This window comes from Osmerus eperlanus, chromosome 22 (assembly GCF_963692335.1).
Source record: "Osmerus eperlanus chromosome 22, fOsmEpe2.1, whole genome shotgun sequence".
Classification (NCBI taxonomy): domain Eukaryota; kingdom Metazoa; phylum Chordata; class Actinopteri; order Osmeriformes; family Osmeridae; genus Osmerus; species Osmerus eperlanus.
The window spans coordinates 6,202,665-6,218,711 of record NC_085039.1 but is presented as its reverse complement, the minus strand read 5'-3'; the positions used below and the strand labels follow the sequence as shown (position 1 = coordinate 6,218,711).

General features: G+C 40.6%; 3 protein-coding genes across 4 annotated transcripts; 1 reads left to right on the top strand and 2 right to left on the bottom strand.

Moving 5' to 3' along the window:
- Positions 1-1,148: 1,148 nt before the first annotated feature.
- ndufaf5 (NADH:ubiquinone oxidoreductase complex assembly factor 5) lies at positions 1,149-5,249 on the bottom strand. Its single transcript, XM_062447998.1, has 11 exons — positions 4,795-5,249; positions 4,672-4,712; positions 4,454-4,517; positions 4,269-4,316; positions 4,023-4,126; positions 3,884-3,923; positions 3,564-3,761; positions 2,907-2,967; positions 2,688-2,771; positions 1,776-1,858; positions 1,149-1,670 (listed from the first exon to the last, which is right to left on the bottom strand). Exons 1-11 carry the CDS (start codon positions 5,122-5,124, stop codon positions 1,584-1,586), a joined length of 1,140 nt encoding a protein of 379 aa, XP_062303982.1. The 5' UTR covers positions 5,125-5,249; the 3' UTR covers positions 1,149-1,583.
- Positions 5,250-5,420: 171 nt separating this feature from the next.
- On the top strand, positions 5,421-11,568 carry esf1 (ESF1, nucleolar pre-rRNA processing protein, homolog (S. cerevisiae)). Of its 2 annotated transcripts, none has more exons than XM_062447991.1 (14): positions 5,421-5,517; positions 6,065-6,524; positions 6,700-7,046; positions 7,249-7,362; positions 7,475-7,584; positions 8,014-8,166; positions 8,287-8,401; positions 8,591-8,774; positions 8,877-9,044; positions 9,132-9,256; positions 9,362-9,449; positions 9,729-9,811; positions 10,056-10,205; positions 10,445-11,568. In XM_062447991.1, the coding sequence occupies exons 1-14, from the start codon at positions 5,461-5,463 to the stop codon at positions 10,787-10,789; spliced, it is 2,499 nt and encodes an 832-aa protein (XP_062303975.1). In that variant the 5' UTR covers positions 5,421-5,460; the 3' UTR covers positions 10,790-11,568. The 2 variants fall into 2 exon arrangements, with proteins under 2 accessions (XP_062303975.1, XP_062303974.1); XM_062447990.1 differs by having other exon boundaries at positions 9,726-9,811.
- Positions 10,931-16,003, bottom strand: btbd3a (BTB (POZ) domain containing 3a). Its single transcript, XM_062447996.1, has 5 exons — positions 15,705-16,003; positions 14,391-14,642; positions 13,719-13,809; positions 13,213-13,331; positions 10,931-12,898 (listed from the first exon to the last, which is right to left on the bottom strand). Exons 2-5 carry the CDS (start codon positions 14,537-14,539, stop codon positions 11,866-11,868), a joined length of 1,392 nt encoding a protein of 463 aa, XP_062303980.1. The 5' UTR covers positions 14,540-14,642; positions 15,705-16,003; the 3' UTR covers positions 10,931-11,865.
- Between the last annotated feature and the right edge of the window lie 44 nt (positions 16,004-16,047).

Genomic DNA, 16,047 nt, shown 5'->3' with positions numbered 1-16,047 from the left:
ATCTCCAGAAATACCTTCTGTTAGCACTTAAAGATGGCTGTTCAAATTGTGGTTTCTGGAGTCAATAATATGGGGATTCCAAATTATTTGGTGTGGTATCTCCTTGCAGTTTTGGTGCACTTTCAAGTGGTGTGCATTTTCAATGCTGGGTTCTCCTTTCATTTGGCACACTTCATACAGAATTTCTTCATAGGTGTGGTCAGCCATGTTAATAATGTTGCCATTTAGTTAATTAGTTATCCATTTCGAAAAATATATCTTAGTGTAAATGGTCAACGTAAATGTCAATGCTCCTATGACAAGCCCAAATGTTAGAATCCAGTGGTCTGAGTTATTTTCTTAATTCAATTTTTTTCATCTTTAGTATGTCGTTGTGTGTAGTATCACTTCCTGGCTGGATTGGTACATTGTCATTGGAATCGCAGGTTTGTGGTGGGTTGGATGCAGAACAGTTAAGATAGACAGATGGTTTACAATTGCAGAGGTAAATGCAATTGAGTCCAATTGTGAAACCCTTATTGTTAGTGACATTTTGTCTCCTGATAAGCCAAAACGTTTATCATTAGTTTTCACTTCAAGTACATCTATAACAATGATGAGGTCCAACAACTTTCCATTGTGTGTGAATTAGAATATTTCTGTAATAAGTAATTCATTTAGTAATTTAAGTAGTAAAATAACCAGTGTTACTAATATACAAATGTAAATATATATATATATATATATATTTACATTTGTATATTAGTATAACATACAATAATAATATAATATACTAATATACAAATGTAAATATATATATATATATATATAGAAAAGATGAATTTACTGTCATAGGCATTGCATAGACACCCAGAGTTTCTCAAGACTGGAATACAGACTTAAAAAAAACATCTAGACTCTCAATGATGAGTAGAAATCAGACAACTGGAGTACTTTTAACCACAGAACTTTTTCAACTACGAATAAGGAGTGTCACTATTGATACAGACTGTTTATCCAGAATGTTCATCCAGTGAATGTGGGTTTTCGTGTCATTAGTGTGACTGCCCCCAGAGCAGAGGGTTGTGATTTGTTTTTACTTGTGTTCCTGCAAAATATAGATGAAATGACCATGACTGAGTGAACTTATTGTGGGGAAACAACAGGCTAGTAGACCGATTTTATTTTTAAATGCCAGTTTTTTTTATATTTGTGAATTTACAGAGGCTACCACTTCAGCTGTTTACAGAACTATCCTTTAAGCTTGATGTTAGTCATCCCAAAACCTGTCACCAGACAAATGACTTTGTTGCACATTTAGCCTTCCATCTTCATTCTGTGTATTAAATTCCTGGTGTGAGTGGTGCATTCGTCTTTAATGTTCTGAGGTGACAACCAAAAGCAAAAAATATATACGTCTCAACTAATAGTTAATAAGTGGACTTGTGAAAGATATTGAAACCGTTTGGTTGCACAACTTAGACACTTTGGTTTGGGTGGTCTCTGCGATCTGACTCTGTCTGGCGTCTTTTCTTTTTCATTCTGTTTTTACCATAATGTTCAAGTACAACAAGAAACATATTTCACTCTCCATTGATCCTTCTCTATGATTTGTCTTTGGTAGCTGGCTGGCCAATCTTCGAAAGGTCCGCAAAAGACACATTTGCAGAGCCTCTTTTTAGTGGTTTGGCCTGCCATACAGAATCAAAACAAAAAAACATTGAAGACAAATATAATCTTAAAGAAATTCTGTTTATTCAATGACAATGAAAAATCTGCAACATGTGATATCATACCTGTGAGTCATGAGGTTTCCAGCCAATCATGTAAAGAATCTCAAAGGTGGCAGGGATGGAGCCGTCCTCATTTCCGTACATCTCTGTGGAAAATACCACTCATTCAACCTTTTAACCCTTGTGTTATCTTCGGGTCATTCTGACCCATCAGTCATTGTGACCCACCGTCGTATTGCGACAGATTTACCGCATACAAAGACAAAGTGAAGCATTTTCTTTTAACCGTTGGGCTGTCTCAGACCCCCCACATTGCAAAGGTTAAAAGAAAATTATTTTAATTTGTTTTTGTATTGGGTAAAATTGGGTAAACACAACGATGGTTCGTTATGAACCTTTGGGTCATGTGACCCGAAGGCAGCACGAGGGTTAAAGATGCATTCAAGACTTGAAGTCTCGAGTGACTGCAGAGTGTACAGTCTTTTGTTCAATTTCAGCATTAACAAGACAGATTCGTCACAAAAGCTGATCATGGACTTAATTTATTAGTTTCTAGTGTGGCATTAACTTTTAATTGTTTTGTGCTGTCTTGAACTACACTGGTCCATATTCTGTTCAGCACAGTTGCAAAAACAAATGTAGAAGCATAAAGGGTACATCTCAGCTTAGTCTTTACTATTACCATGATACTACTTTACTGTTATCTCAATGGTATGTTTTGAAATGACCCATACGTTTTCCATAAGAGCAAGAGTATAACTAATTTTGCATGTGTGGTGTTATTAAAAATAGTTATTCTGTACTTCTGCATGAGAGTTTTAATAGTATTAGGAGAAACTTTATCACACAACCCACCCCTTTAGCTTTGGAGGAAATTAGAAAATTGCCAAATGGACAGATGTTGGGTCAGTGAGTAGAATATTTTCTGGCTCATGAGTAAACATGAATGTGAGTGTAATGAAGTATTCTTTTTACCTTGGTAAATTGCTGCAGCGGCTAAAATTGTGTCTCTGTGTAGTAGTGACTTCCTGTTCCAAGCACAGTTGCTCTCACCCATACCTACAAATATATGAAAAATGTGTGTGTGTGTATATGTATACACTTTTATTTTGTAATTGTTTTACTGTTAAGACATTATGAAGAGAATACAAACAATTGCCTCATGTTTCCATAGCAGTAAGCCATATACAGTACCTTGCAAGTCCTTCATGACCTCAAGAATTCCAGGATAGAGAACCTGTATATCATCAATGTCCTATGAAAAAGGAAAACATTTTATGACAGATCGAGCTGGGGCCTATTCCATAAAGCCCGCTCAAAAAAAGATGGGATTAAAGTCCCAAGCCTGACTTGAATAAACTTAACAAGTCAATCGGAGCTAAAAAGACCAATTCTAATTCATGAAATCCGACTAATCCTGTTTCAAGTAGTCAAGATAATTGCAGGTGCACTCTATTCTTAACACAGGCTAAGCCTGACAGTTAGCTTGCCCCGGACCAGGTTAGTTTTGCAGCATAAGTTGCTATAGTAACTGAGCTTGAACTACATTGAGCTGGCTTTATGGAACCGAATCAACTAGAAAAGAATCAGACTGACATAAACCTGGCTTATTCTGTAAACTCACTTTATGGAACAGGCCTCTGCTCATTAGACAGCTGTTTTATGTTTTAACTATTCCAACTTTAACGTTTATTTGCCATTTGCAACACGTTAAGGGTTACGTACACTGTAATCTTGGGTCCTGCTCTCCTTTACAGTTTCCTATCAGTTTGACCTAAATCCTATGTTGTGGTTATAAATTTGAATTTCTAACCTAACACTAAATCAACATGTTGCCATCTAAGCTCTTACCACAGTGAGCATGTTGAAGCCTGCCTGGCCCAGCAGGTTGCCCAGGTCAGTGACGGCTGTGTAGGGGGACACATGTGGGGAGAACCCCCCCTCCCTCTCCAGCTCAGCCAGTTGCAGGGAGCACCGCAGCTCGTAGAGGGTCTCCCCACCCACCATGGCCCCGATGAACACTCCATCAGGCTTCAGGACTTGGTGGATCTGGTGAGGGACAGATAATGACCATGTTCAATTGTTACCTACCCATTCAATTTTCCCATCTCCACCCACTGAAATCTACCAAGTGAGCACGGATATATGAACATCTCTTAGTCAAATATCACCTGTCTCAAAGCTCCTGGTAGATCATTGATCCAATGTAGACTATAGGAAGCAGAAAGTTGGATACAATAAAATGTATAGCCAATTGCTGTATCTCTAAAATAAAGAAACAACTGCCAACTGCCAAGAATCACATATTACCTCAAACTGCTGACCACTAGGTCAAATGTGTTTTCTTTGAATGGCAGAAACTCCTCATCTGCTTGGAAACAGTGTGTGGGGATCTCAATCTTTCTCGTTTGTCTCTGGGGATAAAATATGCAAATCATTCAGGAACCTTGTTCCTGTTCCATGTTAATTTCCTACAACACATTACTTATAAGTAGCCTATCACATATTAAGCATAAGTTTTTTCTTGCGCTTAAGACATTTCACAACTTTACCCACCAAAGCATTATCTGAGATTTCAGTGAGAAAGAGACACTCAACCACTTCCTGCAAATAAAAACAACATCTTAAAATTCACTCAGTATGTAATATCTATACACTATAAATTCTGAAAACGTCCAATATCTAGGCATAATGAATTAATAGCTTAATTCCCTTGTCTATAGACATACAGTACATTGTACCTTGCTCAAATGTTCAGCTATGTGACTCCTTCCAGAGCCAATGTCCAAAGCCAAGGGAAATGTTCTGTTGGATGCCGAGTCGCAAACGGAATTGTGCATTACTTTCGTTAGACACCAAGCCTTTCGCTTTGAATACTTTCCCTTCACATCAACTGAAATTTTGTAAACTACAGACATGTGTCCTATAGAAGGCCTAATTTAAAATGTGCTTGTCCTACCTTGCAATGTCGTATACCCTATCCGCAACTCTGCTGCCAACCTGCCAAGAGGAAACACACCAAGTAGGCCAAGTCAGATATGTGTTAGCTGTACATTGTGCATGGTCAACATTTACCACCCACCTCATCTCTCAGGTAGTCGTATTTCTCAGCATCTTGTAGTGATGCTGCCCATTTCTTCTGTTTTCTTTTCATTGTCCGGTCAAATATATTCATTGTAGTTCCAGACCTGCTTGACAGCTGCCTATTGAAATCAGTCCACTGTGAACTCCAAGATTTGGATGCTATCAAGTTGCTTAATGAGGATATCCTTGAATGAACTGTCATGACATTCCTGCTAGAAAGAGCTTCTGGATGTTTTCGTGGTACAAGGAACCTCATGCTACCCATTTTCACGATTCTCCGGCAGACACAGCTTCGATTGAGAAAACAATTACCTACTGTGCTGTTCATGATGGAAAATAATTCACGCGCTAAAGGTAAGTATAATGTTGAAAACGCGTTGCACAACAGACTACTCTAAAGTTCTCCTGTCTTCCTGTCGTCCCCATTGAATGACCTCAATAACAGAAAACGCGAATAATGCGGAACTGGATTCTCCAGAGAAAATGTGGGAAAATGTTTACTTGTGCAATCCACACATGTTCTATTATAATGAAAGTATGCTTTGATTTAGTCAGTATCAATGTTATTATAAAATACAAATAAATTAAATGCAGACTTTATTTATTTTAATTCTGAGCCATTCCTCCAGCCATTGTACCACTTCAGACACCGTAGGAAAAGTGCATGCTGGGACAACACGTGGATCCTGAGGATATCACAGAAACCGTTGTGGTTGTTTTGGTAAGCGTTTACATTGCCAATATTCTCAGTTATTAGTGGATTTTCTTAATTTGGAGATAGATTTTATATATTATCTTATCACTGTCGTCCTTAATAAATCTTCATTGGGAGTTGTTAACATGTGTGTCAATATGACTATGAGCTATCTTATAAGGAGCTAGCTAGCTCTGACTCTAGCTAGTACCTAGTTAGTTTACACAACACTCAGGTGAAATATTAAGTCCAAGGATATGTGTAAGCAGTGGCATTTGTTTCCCACAGATAAGTGTATTGAGTAGCACGTTAGCTACATATAGCAAACAAGCCACATAGTTCACAGTTACTTGACTAGCAAACATCATAGTTCCTGAGCTCCTAGAGCTTTTACCTAGAAACACAAAGATTAGTCGCGTAGTTAACCCATATATTTTTGCTTTGGGAACACATGATATGTGAATGCCCATAGTAGAAAAAGTGGGGTGGAATGTTATTCTCCATGTTTATATTAAACGTAATCAGTACATCTTAAAGTAGTTAGTAATAAACATCCTCTCTTTGTTTCATACAGTGCTTGGAGAATCTTGCCATCATGTCTTCTAAAAAGCACCACGGCAGTGATGACCGCTTCCTCAAGGTGAAGAAGGACCCGCGCTTCTGGGAAATGCCAGAGAAGGAGCGCAAGATCAAGATTGACAAACGCTTCCAGTCCATGTTTCACGATGAGCGGTTTAAGCTGAAGTACACGGTGGACAAGCGTGGCCGACCCGTTAACCACACCTCTACGGAAGACCTGAAGCGCTTCTACAACCTCTCTGACTCTGAGCAGTCCGACGAGGAGGATGGGAAGAAGAAGAAAAAGAAGGAGCAGGTGAAGAAGAAAGAGAAGACCAAAGCAAAGTTGGATTCTGCTGTGGGAAAGGACACAGACAAAAGTGAAAAACCTGTAGAGACGGGAAAAAATGTGAAGCCCAAAGATTGTGACTTCAAAGGAGCCCAAACTGTGAGAGGAGTAAAAGTCTTTATGGAGGGTAAGTAAAAGATGTTCATGACAACCTTTTGGTGTTGTGTTGAAGAGGAGTGAAGTGAATGCTCAAAACCTTGGAGATGTTTTGTTTTTGGAATTTTGAACTAAATTGAGACTGTGCATTGTCATATGAACTCACTAGGTTCAGTAATGCTAATAATTGTTTTTTCTTGAGACAGGTGAGGAAGATGATGATGAGGAGCCAGGTATTGATGAAGATGATGAGGATTTGGCAAAGGTGGACGTGGGAGACAGCATGTCAGATGCAAGTGAGGATGGCGATGAAGACAAGGTGGATGAAGATGAACTGGAGGCAGGAAGTGACCTCGAGGGCGAGTCAGAGGACGAATCTGGTTTGGAGTCAGACGATGACAGTGACAGCGGGCCAGATCTTGCCAGAGGGAAAGGTAATGTGGAAACAAGTTCGGACGAGGAAGACGAGGTGGAGGCCATCTTACGTCACGAGGAAGAGGAGATCGAACATGACTGGGGCGAGTTGTGCAAAGATGCACCACGGACTGAGGACGTAAGTTAAACTGTAGGAATATTGTGGATTCTAATTGTGTAGTGATCATGTAAAAAGGCTCAGTAAGCAAAGATTTCAGTAACTGAATTAAAAAATGATCCTGAGATAAACCCTTTTATTTTAACAAAAGTTACTTTGAAATGTAAGGGTTTCCACACTGCCTTTGAATTTGAACTGGCATTAAATACTTATGACCAATCAGGTAACCAAGAGACTGGCTGTGTGTAACATGGACTGGGATAGAATGAAAGCCAAGGACTTGCTTGCGTTGTTCAACTCCTTCAAGCCCAAAGGAGGTGTGGTTCTCTCTGTGAAGGTAATGCTACCCTGATTAATCTGTATTTGATCTGGATTAGATGCACTCCTTTAGTTTCAGTTGAATGCAGCAGGTGACTACTTCAATGCTTTGTTGCATTTGATTTGTCCAGATCTACCCATCTGAGTTTGGGAAAGAGCGGATACAGACGGAACAAACACAGGGTCCGTTGGAGCTTATGGCTTTGCCTGAGGACCCAGAGAAAGACACAGAGGAGGAAAAGTAGGCCCTACACTATTCTGCAAAAACATCAGGTTGAATGACTATACTGTGTTAAGGGGTGGTCACTTGAGACACGCAAACCAATCAGTGTGAAGGTGCTTTTATTTTTATACAACTTTGCAGACTTTTTAGTATCTAAATCTGCCTTAACAATCTGCCTCGGCTGTACTATAACTGTCATGGGGACCTGAAAAAAACGATGGTAGATAATTACGTAACCATTACTGTTAATTTAGTTCATGAGAGACAAGCATGTACCAGACCTAGCGAACTTGCGCGTTTCATGCACTCCTTTACAATAAAAGTTATAAAAGTATGGGTCGTCTACCTAGCCAGTGAAGAGCTGATATACAACCGTCTTGTTAAGTAAAAATTCTTGCTATGGATTGATACCAAAAAATTATAATTTTAAGTGCGTTTGTCTCCCAGGATTTACAGAGAGAAGATGCGAGACTATCAGTTCAAACGGCTTAAGTATTACTACGCTGTGGTGGAGTGTGATTCGTTGGATACTGCCGCCAAGATATACGAGGAGTGTGATGGCTTTGAGTATGAGAGCAGCTGCTCCATCCTGGACCTTAGGTAAAAGGAATGAGGTCAATCAATAACAAATTGTAAAATAGTACACTATAAGTTGTATAAAATACACTTTTTGTTGCTATATAGTAAATTGTAAATCCTGTGTCACATAAATCCTGACAGGTACATACCTGATGATATGATGTTTGATGATGAGCCAAAGGACATGGCCACAGATGTTGACCTGTCTGTGTACACTCCAAAATGCTTCACCTCAACAGCATCAGCCACGTCCAAGGTTAGGCAAACTGACAAAAACTTTCATTAATTAATCTACGTTGACTTTCAATTTAGCAATACAACAGACTTTAAGAAGCACGGTTATGTCTGGGCTATGAGTGATGTTTTTTGGCTTAAATGCATGTTTTATAAGACTCAAAAAACACAGATGGCTATTTTGAGCTAAATTTCACTTTTCAATTGTCAGGTGGAGTTAACATGGGATGAGACGGACCATGAGCGTATGACTGCCATGAACAGGAAGTTCAACAAGGAAGAATTGCTGCAGATGGACTTTAACGCCTACCTGGCCTCCTCCAGTGAAGAGGAGGACGAAGAAGAAGGGGAGGGATTGATTGAGATGAAAGTACAGGAGAAGGAACTACCAAAAGGTATGAACAGAACACATTTAACAGTTAAAGGATCCTTCTGGAACACTATGTGTTGCCTTTTTCCAATTGTTGTATGTTTGCTTTTTGTCTTTGACAACCTAGCTGAAGAACAAGAAGCTTTCGTTGAGGAAGTGCGGGAAAAGCCTGCAAAGGGGAAAAAGAAGAGTGCCGAGCAGATCGGCAAATACAGAGAGATGTTGAAGAACATCCAGGACAAGAACAAAAAGCACCAGAACAAAGACATGGAGATGGAGATCACGTGGGTGCCAGGTAGGAGGCCCAAACTATGGGGGAGATGATTGAGCATGTGTACGGGGCAGTTTATTGCTGGGATTTAAGCGTTTTTGTTTTTGTTAGGCCTCAAAGAAACAACAGAACAGTTGGTGAAGAAGAAGCTTGAAGGAAAAGACAATATGACACCCTGGGAAGAGTTCCTTGAAAAGAAAAGGGACAAGAAAAAACTGAAGACAAAAAACAAGCAGGTGAGCATCAAGGAAATAGCTGCTACAAGAACAGCAAAACTACACATTTTCTGAAGCAAACATACACACAATATACTTTGTTAGATGGAATTGTCTTTTTGTCAGGCGGCTGAATTGGACCTCAGCGACGATGAGCTTCCTCCAGATGTTGATCTCGATGACCCCTTCTTTGCTGAGGAGCTTGGATCAGTGGGTAAGTGCCCTTGTTATTACATATTTAGGAAACTGTAATATAATCTGTTTAGTCAGCCATCTTGTTTTAATGTGACGTGAAATGGAATCCACTAGCTCGCTAAATAATAATTTTTTAAATTTAATTGATATCCTTTGTGTAACCTGCAGTAATGATATTGCCATGCGAGTAGTGCTATTCCACCATTATTGAACATGTTCATACATACAAAAATAAAAAAAGATTTTTACCATTTACTATTTGTTTTACTTATCTTTCTCAACCTGTGCTTTTCAGTAGACCTGAAAAAGAAGACAAAGGCAAAGAAAAACAAAAAGGAAGAGAGAACGCCGGAAGAGGAAGAAGCGTTGGTGAAGAGAAAGGTTGGTATTGGCATGACAGATAGCTAGATCGATACATAGATGCATCGGAAGGCAATAAGCATGGTAATGATACAGCTAGTTTTGCGGACTGATAAACTTTAATGTAGTTCTTTTCAATTCACTTCAATGCTCTCTTAAAATGGACTCTTGAAGTGTTTTGGTAATGTCTCCGTCACAAGGGAACTCAAATTAAAGTGAGCCTTTTTCAAATGACTGGAGCCTTCGCTTTCTTGGGTGTCTCTAGGCTGAGATGGCATTGCTCATGGACGACGAGGACGACGACAAGCACAAACACTTCAACTACGACAAGATTGTGGAGGACCAGAACCTCAGCAAGATTAAGAGGAAGAGACTGCTGAAGAAGGACACGGCCCAGGAAGAGGACAACTTTCAGGTCAGAGAATCAATAGGTTGCTGGTGGGTCGTCTGGACCCATAGAATCGCAGCACTTAGAAAAACACTTTGTTACCTGACAGATTTACTGTGTGAGAAAGAATATAGTAAAATAAGATAGGTTACTCTGCATTGGAAGTACAATTTGTTTCATTTGCTGTTCTTTTTTCTGGATTTGCTTTGAGTAGTTTGCATGTTTAGCAAAAGGATGTAACTGTTCCACCCAATGGTCTTTGACAGGTGGACGTTCAAGATCCTCGCTTCCAGGCCATGTTCACCTCCCACCTGTACAACCTGGACCCGTCCGACCCTGGCTACAAGAAGACCAAGGCCACGCAGAGCATCCTAGAGGAGAAGCAGCGCCGCAGGGAGCAGCAGCAGAGCTGCCACCAGGTGGCGCTAAAGAGCTTAGAGTCCAGGAAACATGAAATGGGGGCAAACAAACAGGAAAAAGCTGACAGCAGCTGCTCAGCTGTGTTCGATCCCTCTAAGAAGGCCATTGACCCGGCTCTATCTATGCTTATTAAATCGATTAAAAACAAAACGGAGCAGTTCCAAGCAAAAAAGAAGCCGAAGACCACGTAGGATTTACCTCTAGTGAATTACTGTCGATAAAAAGCGATGGCCTGTTCTGAGCCATTTCCAGGACCATGTCACTGCATTTCTTTGTGATAGAGATGCACTTGGGATAAATAGTCATAAATATATTATACTCTGGACAACATCTCCATATAATGTTTAATAGTATCTAACAACGTCAATAATAGTGTAAAAAGAAAAACAAAAGAAAAAAAAAACAGAATTAGATAGCTTTGTCATTATTCAAACATGGCACATTCATAGGTCCATCAGCACTGTCACAATTACAGTACAAAGTTATTCTTTGATTCTTTACTGCCTGTTAGAATACACCACCTAAACACAAGCTAGTGAGGGGGATACAAAAAAGACTTTCCCCTTTCATATAGGGGGTTCAGCATATGATTAAGTTATACTGGACCATGAGAAGATTATGTGTACGCTTACATACAAAAGGTTAGTATTTACATGAAAACCTTTTAATGATTAAATAAAACATTGGTTTAATCTGAAGACACACAAATGACAACGGATTGACGTTCAACAACATTTTTGAATACAAAACCTTAGAAATTGCACCATCAAAATTGTTGACAATTTCTCAAGTTAGAAATACAAAAATATATGTAGTGTTTCTCGAAACTGTTGAAATATTTTGTACTAAAGTCATATCTTGAGTCATTGTCATTTGTAGTGTAACAAATTATATCAGGAATGTAAGAGTGGGGGGGAAATACACTGCATACTTGTGCTGTTTTTGATTAAATGTTAGGTTGCAAGGACAACATTTATACGGAGTGAAACACTTTGCACATTATCCTTCATTTGACAGAAATAGTTACTTTTTTGTTGCTTTTGGTCACCACAACCCTGGTCCTTCACACTGACTTTTAAGGCAGAATATTTCAAACTCTTCCACTCGGTTTACAGAAACATGTTAAATACGCAAGACTTGATGCATGAGAACATCCTGAGAATAAATCCCATCTCCATCGGTTTTCCTACCCCTAAATTTCCTACCCTTCCAAAATGGCAGTATCAGACAAAAATCGCCCTGGATTTTAAAAGTGGCATTTAACATTTCAGGCGTAGAAGATGAGTTCTGGGATCTGACCCCCTTGCACACCTGTTCCGTTGGTACTGTCTGAGGAACACTGAAACTGGAAGGTCACCTTCCCACACTGCACCTCGGTCATACCCTCCTGACCAAAATAACTCAGCTCATTGCCGTCCAGCACCACGCTGGCCGTGTAGAATGTGTCCGGCTCAATCTGCACCGGGTACTCGAACCACACGGGGAACGTACTGCTGGAGCCGTCAGAGAAGTACTTGATGAGGCTCTGGCCCAGGGACACTCCCTGACGCTTCAGCTCGATTTTGGCGCTGTACTCTGCCGAGCCGCAGCTAGAGCCGTACAGACCAAAGCCGGCAATGAAGACGCGCTTGTCCACGGCAAACTGGATACTGTCGCAGCGGCCCCTGTAGCGCCACTGGTTGCTCCGGTAGGCGCATGACTGGAAGCGATGGCAGCGTTGTGGAGACAGGCCTTTGCGGGGGTTACTGACAAAGAGCAGATCGGGCTTCTTGGCAGCTGTGTACCACAGGAAGATGTCGTTGGTCTCGTTGAGTGTCAGCACACCGGACTGCGCTGCTCCATTGGCAAAGTCATCCAGCGCCATGGTCGGTATACGGATGAGGTAGATGGCTTTGCCCAGCACCAGGCGCTTGTTCTCGATGGTGGGCTGCAGTTCCTGCCGCTGGCATTCGGCTTCGGCCCAGCTCAGTGCCGCCTCGAACACCACCATCTCCTTCGCATTGAGGGTCTCGCGACGCAGGATGCTCTCGAGGGTCTGTGCGTCGATGTCGCAGAAGCCCTCCGAGCGGAGTGCTAACTCGGCCTGGGCATCAATCACCTCCCAGCAGCGCTGTGTTAGGTCGGGCTCTTCAAATAGGCAGCTCTGGGACAGCAGCACGCAGGCATTCTTGGCACTCAGACTCGTCTCCAGGAAGTTAACACAGGCTCGTGCCAAATGAGGCACTATGTACTTTTTAGCAGCATAGAGGGTAGCCAGAACAGAGTCGGCACACAGGTCTATCTCGTCACAGTAAATGTACCTGTAATGTCAAGTGTAGATATGTTTAGTTGACAAAACTTGTAGAAGTCATGCAGGAAATGGATAATATCTGTTAAGTGACCTCTAAAAAAACTCAGCATTAAGGGTTAACCCATAAAATGAAAGTTAACTGTCATCAGCTATTGTGATGACAATGTCCACATCAATCACAGGATAGAAAAAAACTGCTCAACTGAACATCTTTTGTCAGAAACCAATGGAGGCTCACGTGATGTTCCCTTAGAAACACATAGTAGTCGTCCGTAACAGTCAGATCCACATGCTTGGATCTTGTATATGAGAAAATAAACTTACTTCAACATCGCCAGAAAAGAGGGAGGTTCAACGTCAGGTATACGGATCTCTTCCTTATCCTCAGCCAGTTCACCATAAAACATGGCATGGAAAACTGAACTTCCAACAGCCAGAACATACTGAGAAGCAACATAGAAAATAAATAGGTAGTAGGTGAACCAGAAGGAAAAAAAATTATGTATTGGTGTTTTTTTAACCCTTGTGTTCTCCTCGGGTCGTTCTGACCCATCAGTCATTGTGACCCACCGTCGTATTGCGACAACTTTACCGCATACAAAAACAAAGTGAAGCATTTTCTTTTAACCGTCGGGCTGTCTCAGACCCCCCACATTGCGAAGGTTAAAAGAAAAGTATTTTTATTTGTTTTTGTATTGGGTAAAATTGGGTAAACACAATGATGGTTCGTTATGAACCTTTGGGTCATGTGACCCGAAGGCAGCACGAGGGTTAAACAAAATATCTAGACATTACAGTAATTTGCAACTGGAAAAGAAGAACAAGCTTACTTTGTGCCCTGGGACTCGTTGGGTCCCACCTGGAGGGCCCACAACAAAGTGAACATCTGCCATTAACTCACTGTTGAACATGACTGAGTTCCTGTGAATGAATCATATGATGAAGGTGTGGCATTGGTAAGAAGACGTAAATACAATTTAAAAAAATAGTTAAACATGTCAGTAAAATTTGTACTGTCCTACACCACCTGATGATGCAATGGCAACAGGGTTCAATTTCAGCCAGTTAACTTAATATAGAGGGTATTGATATCTGTTATAAGCGGCCTGTCTCAATCAGTCTTTGTGCCTATTGTCCTGCATGTGAGAGGCTTTGTAGTAGTACATGCGTTCTCATCATTTAACCCTTGTGCTGCCTTCGGGTCACATGACCCAAAGGTTCATAACGAACCATCGTTGTGTTTACCCAATTTTACCCAATACAAAAACAAATAAAAATAATTTTATTTTAACCTTCGCAATGTGGGGGGTCTGACGCATGCTTACAAAAATACAAAATTGCTTTACTTTGTTTTTGTATGCGGTAAAGTTGTTGCAATACGACGGTGGGTCACAACGACTGAGGGTCAGAATGACCCGAAGATAACACAAGGGTTAAGTTACCAGAACAATTTGGACTGCAATCAATAGCTGCAGGGGACAATACTTGGGCACAGCACACACCTTTCTCGAATGGTAGGATACAGTCCTTGCCAATTAAAACTGTGTATTGTGTTGTTGTTGTTCAGATTCTGCTGCTGGTACTGCTGAACAGATGTACTAGCGGAGGCACAAGTGACCGGCGTCTTAGTGGGAAAAAGCTCTGCAGCCATCTTCTTCCCACGTTTGTTTAAATGAGTGATCTCATGGCAGACTTGGGGCCAATAAATATTGGTGTTAATGTAGGGTGATCTTTCAGATTTCGGATCCAGGCCTCTGTAAGCACAAGGGAACATGAGCAATTACTAAGCTAAACAGATATTAAAGATGATCATTGATACCCAATATAGAGAAGTAAAATAAAAATGTGCAGATGTACTGTATAAACAACTACTATAGCAGGCATCTGTCACTAACCCTCCTCGGAAAAGAGGCCAAGTCAGTAGAATCAGATTTCTTTGTTTTTGTAGCCAGTCTAGCAAACGTTCTCCTGAATTTTAGCGAGAGGGTACTACGGTTTAGCTCTTAAAGGCAGGGTAAGCAACTTGCGCGAAGTTTCATTTTGACAATTCAAACCAAAATATTTGACTCATTTCAAAGCCACTCCAACAAGCTACAGTAACGAGCAATGAGAGGAGGGGCAGAGTGCGCGCAGGTAGGTAGGTAAACAGGTAGCCCATTCAATCAATAGTCAGGCTACCCCTTAATGATTGGTCATTTATTACAGTATTCTGACGCCCACCAATGTCGGACTTATTTCATATTACGTTCAAACGTGTAGATATATTGGTTGCTATCAAGACGTGAAGTTACTTATGGCAAATATGACAAAAAGTGCATCTTAACAACATTGCCTACCCTGCCTTTAAGTCTCATTCCCAGTCTTGTCAGTTTTTGTGTTTAGAAGTAAATCGACGATCTTATCAGCCAGGTATTCTAGCTAGTTGTGTATAGGGTTGCTTTATTGTGATCAATACGCAGGCAATTGGGAAGTTATCTTGACAAACTGGCTAGGCTAACTAGGTAGTGCTAACCGACTAGATAGCCGAGCTGGCAAGATAATTAGGCCCCTTGCTTTGATATGTCACGATTGCCAGTTATAAATACTATTACAATACTATGCAACACCAAAATTGAATTGATCTGCTACAACACAGCTCTCCCAATTTCAGCTGCCAAACTACTGTAGTAGGCTACTGTACAGTAGCTATCTGACTGAGTTTTCAACGTTAATAGATTGCTAGCCAGGTAGCAATGCTAACAATACCCATGTAACGCTAGCCATTCTGTCTTGCAGATAAAATATTAGTGTCATTACAATATACTTTAGCTACTTACCTGGTTCCACAAGCCAATCATGCACCTACTGCTGTACTAGTCGATATAGCGATGTGCTGTTAGGTTGTGCACATTGTAGCTAGTTACTACACAGTAATGATGTCACCATCACACAGCTAGCTAGCTCTCAATTGTAGCTATAGTCTAGCTCGTTACAGTAGTTGTTGTTTCTAACGACGCCAGCAAGACAAAGAATCAACTAGTTAATTATCCACTTAAACGCTGCAAAGTTATAGTCGTATTTTGTTGCATGGAAATGTATTGTATGGGCATAAGTATAAGTAGTTTAATTCGATAACTTGTAGACTATGTTATTGTTACTAAAGTTCCCGACAATTCCTGT

Bases quoted from the DNA above. Each gene is read 5' to 3' on its own strand.
- ndufaf5 (XM_062447998.1), bottom strand. From the start codon at position 5,124: ATGAACAGCACAGTAGGTAATTGTTTTCTCAATCGAAGCTGTGTCTGC. The intron at 3,762-3,883 runs GTGATATTTGAC...GTCCCTCACCAG, and splicing joins TACCAGGAGCTTTGAGACAG to ATCCACCAAGTCCTGAAGCC. The intron at 1,671-1,775 runs GTATGATATCAC...TCTGTATGGCAG, and splicing joins GGAAACCTCATGACTCACAG to GCCAAACCACTAAAAAGAGG.
- esf1 (XM_062447990.1), top strand. From the start codon at position 5,461: ATGCTGGGACAACACGTGGATCCTGAGGATATCACAGAAACCGTTGTG. The intron at 5,518-6,064 runs GTAAGCGTTTAC...TGTTTCATACAG, and splicing joins AAACCGTTGTGGTTGTTTTG to TGCTTGGAGAATCTTGCCAT. The intron at 7,585-8,013 runs GTAGGCCCTACA...TTTGTCTCCCAG, and splicing joins AAAGACACAGAGGAGGAAAA to GATTTACAGAGAGAAGATGC.
- btbd3a (XM_062447996.1), bottom strand. From the start codon at position 14,539: ATGGCTGCAGAGCTTTTTCCCACTAAGACGCCGGTCACTTGTGCCTCC. The intron at 13,810-14,390 runs GTGTGTGCTGTG...ATTCATTCACAG, and splicing joins TATCCTACCATTCGAGAAAG to GAACTCAGTCATGTTCAACA. The intron at 12,899-13,212 runs GTAAGTTTATTT...TTGACATTACAG, and splicing joins TCTTTTCTGGCGATGTTGAA to GTACATTTACTGTGACGAGA.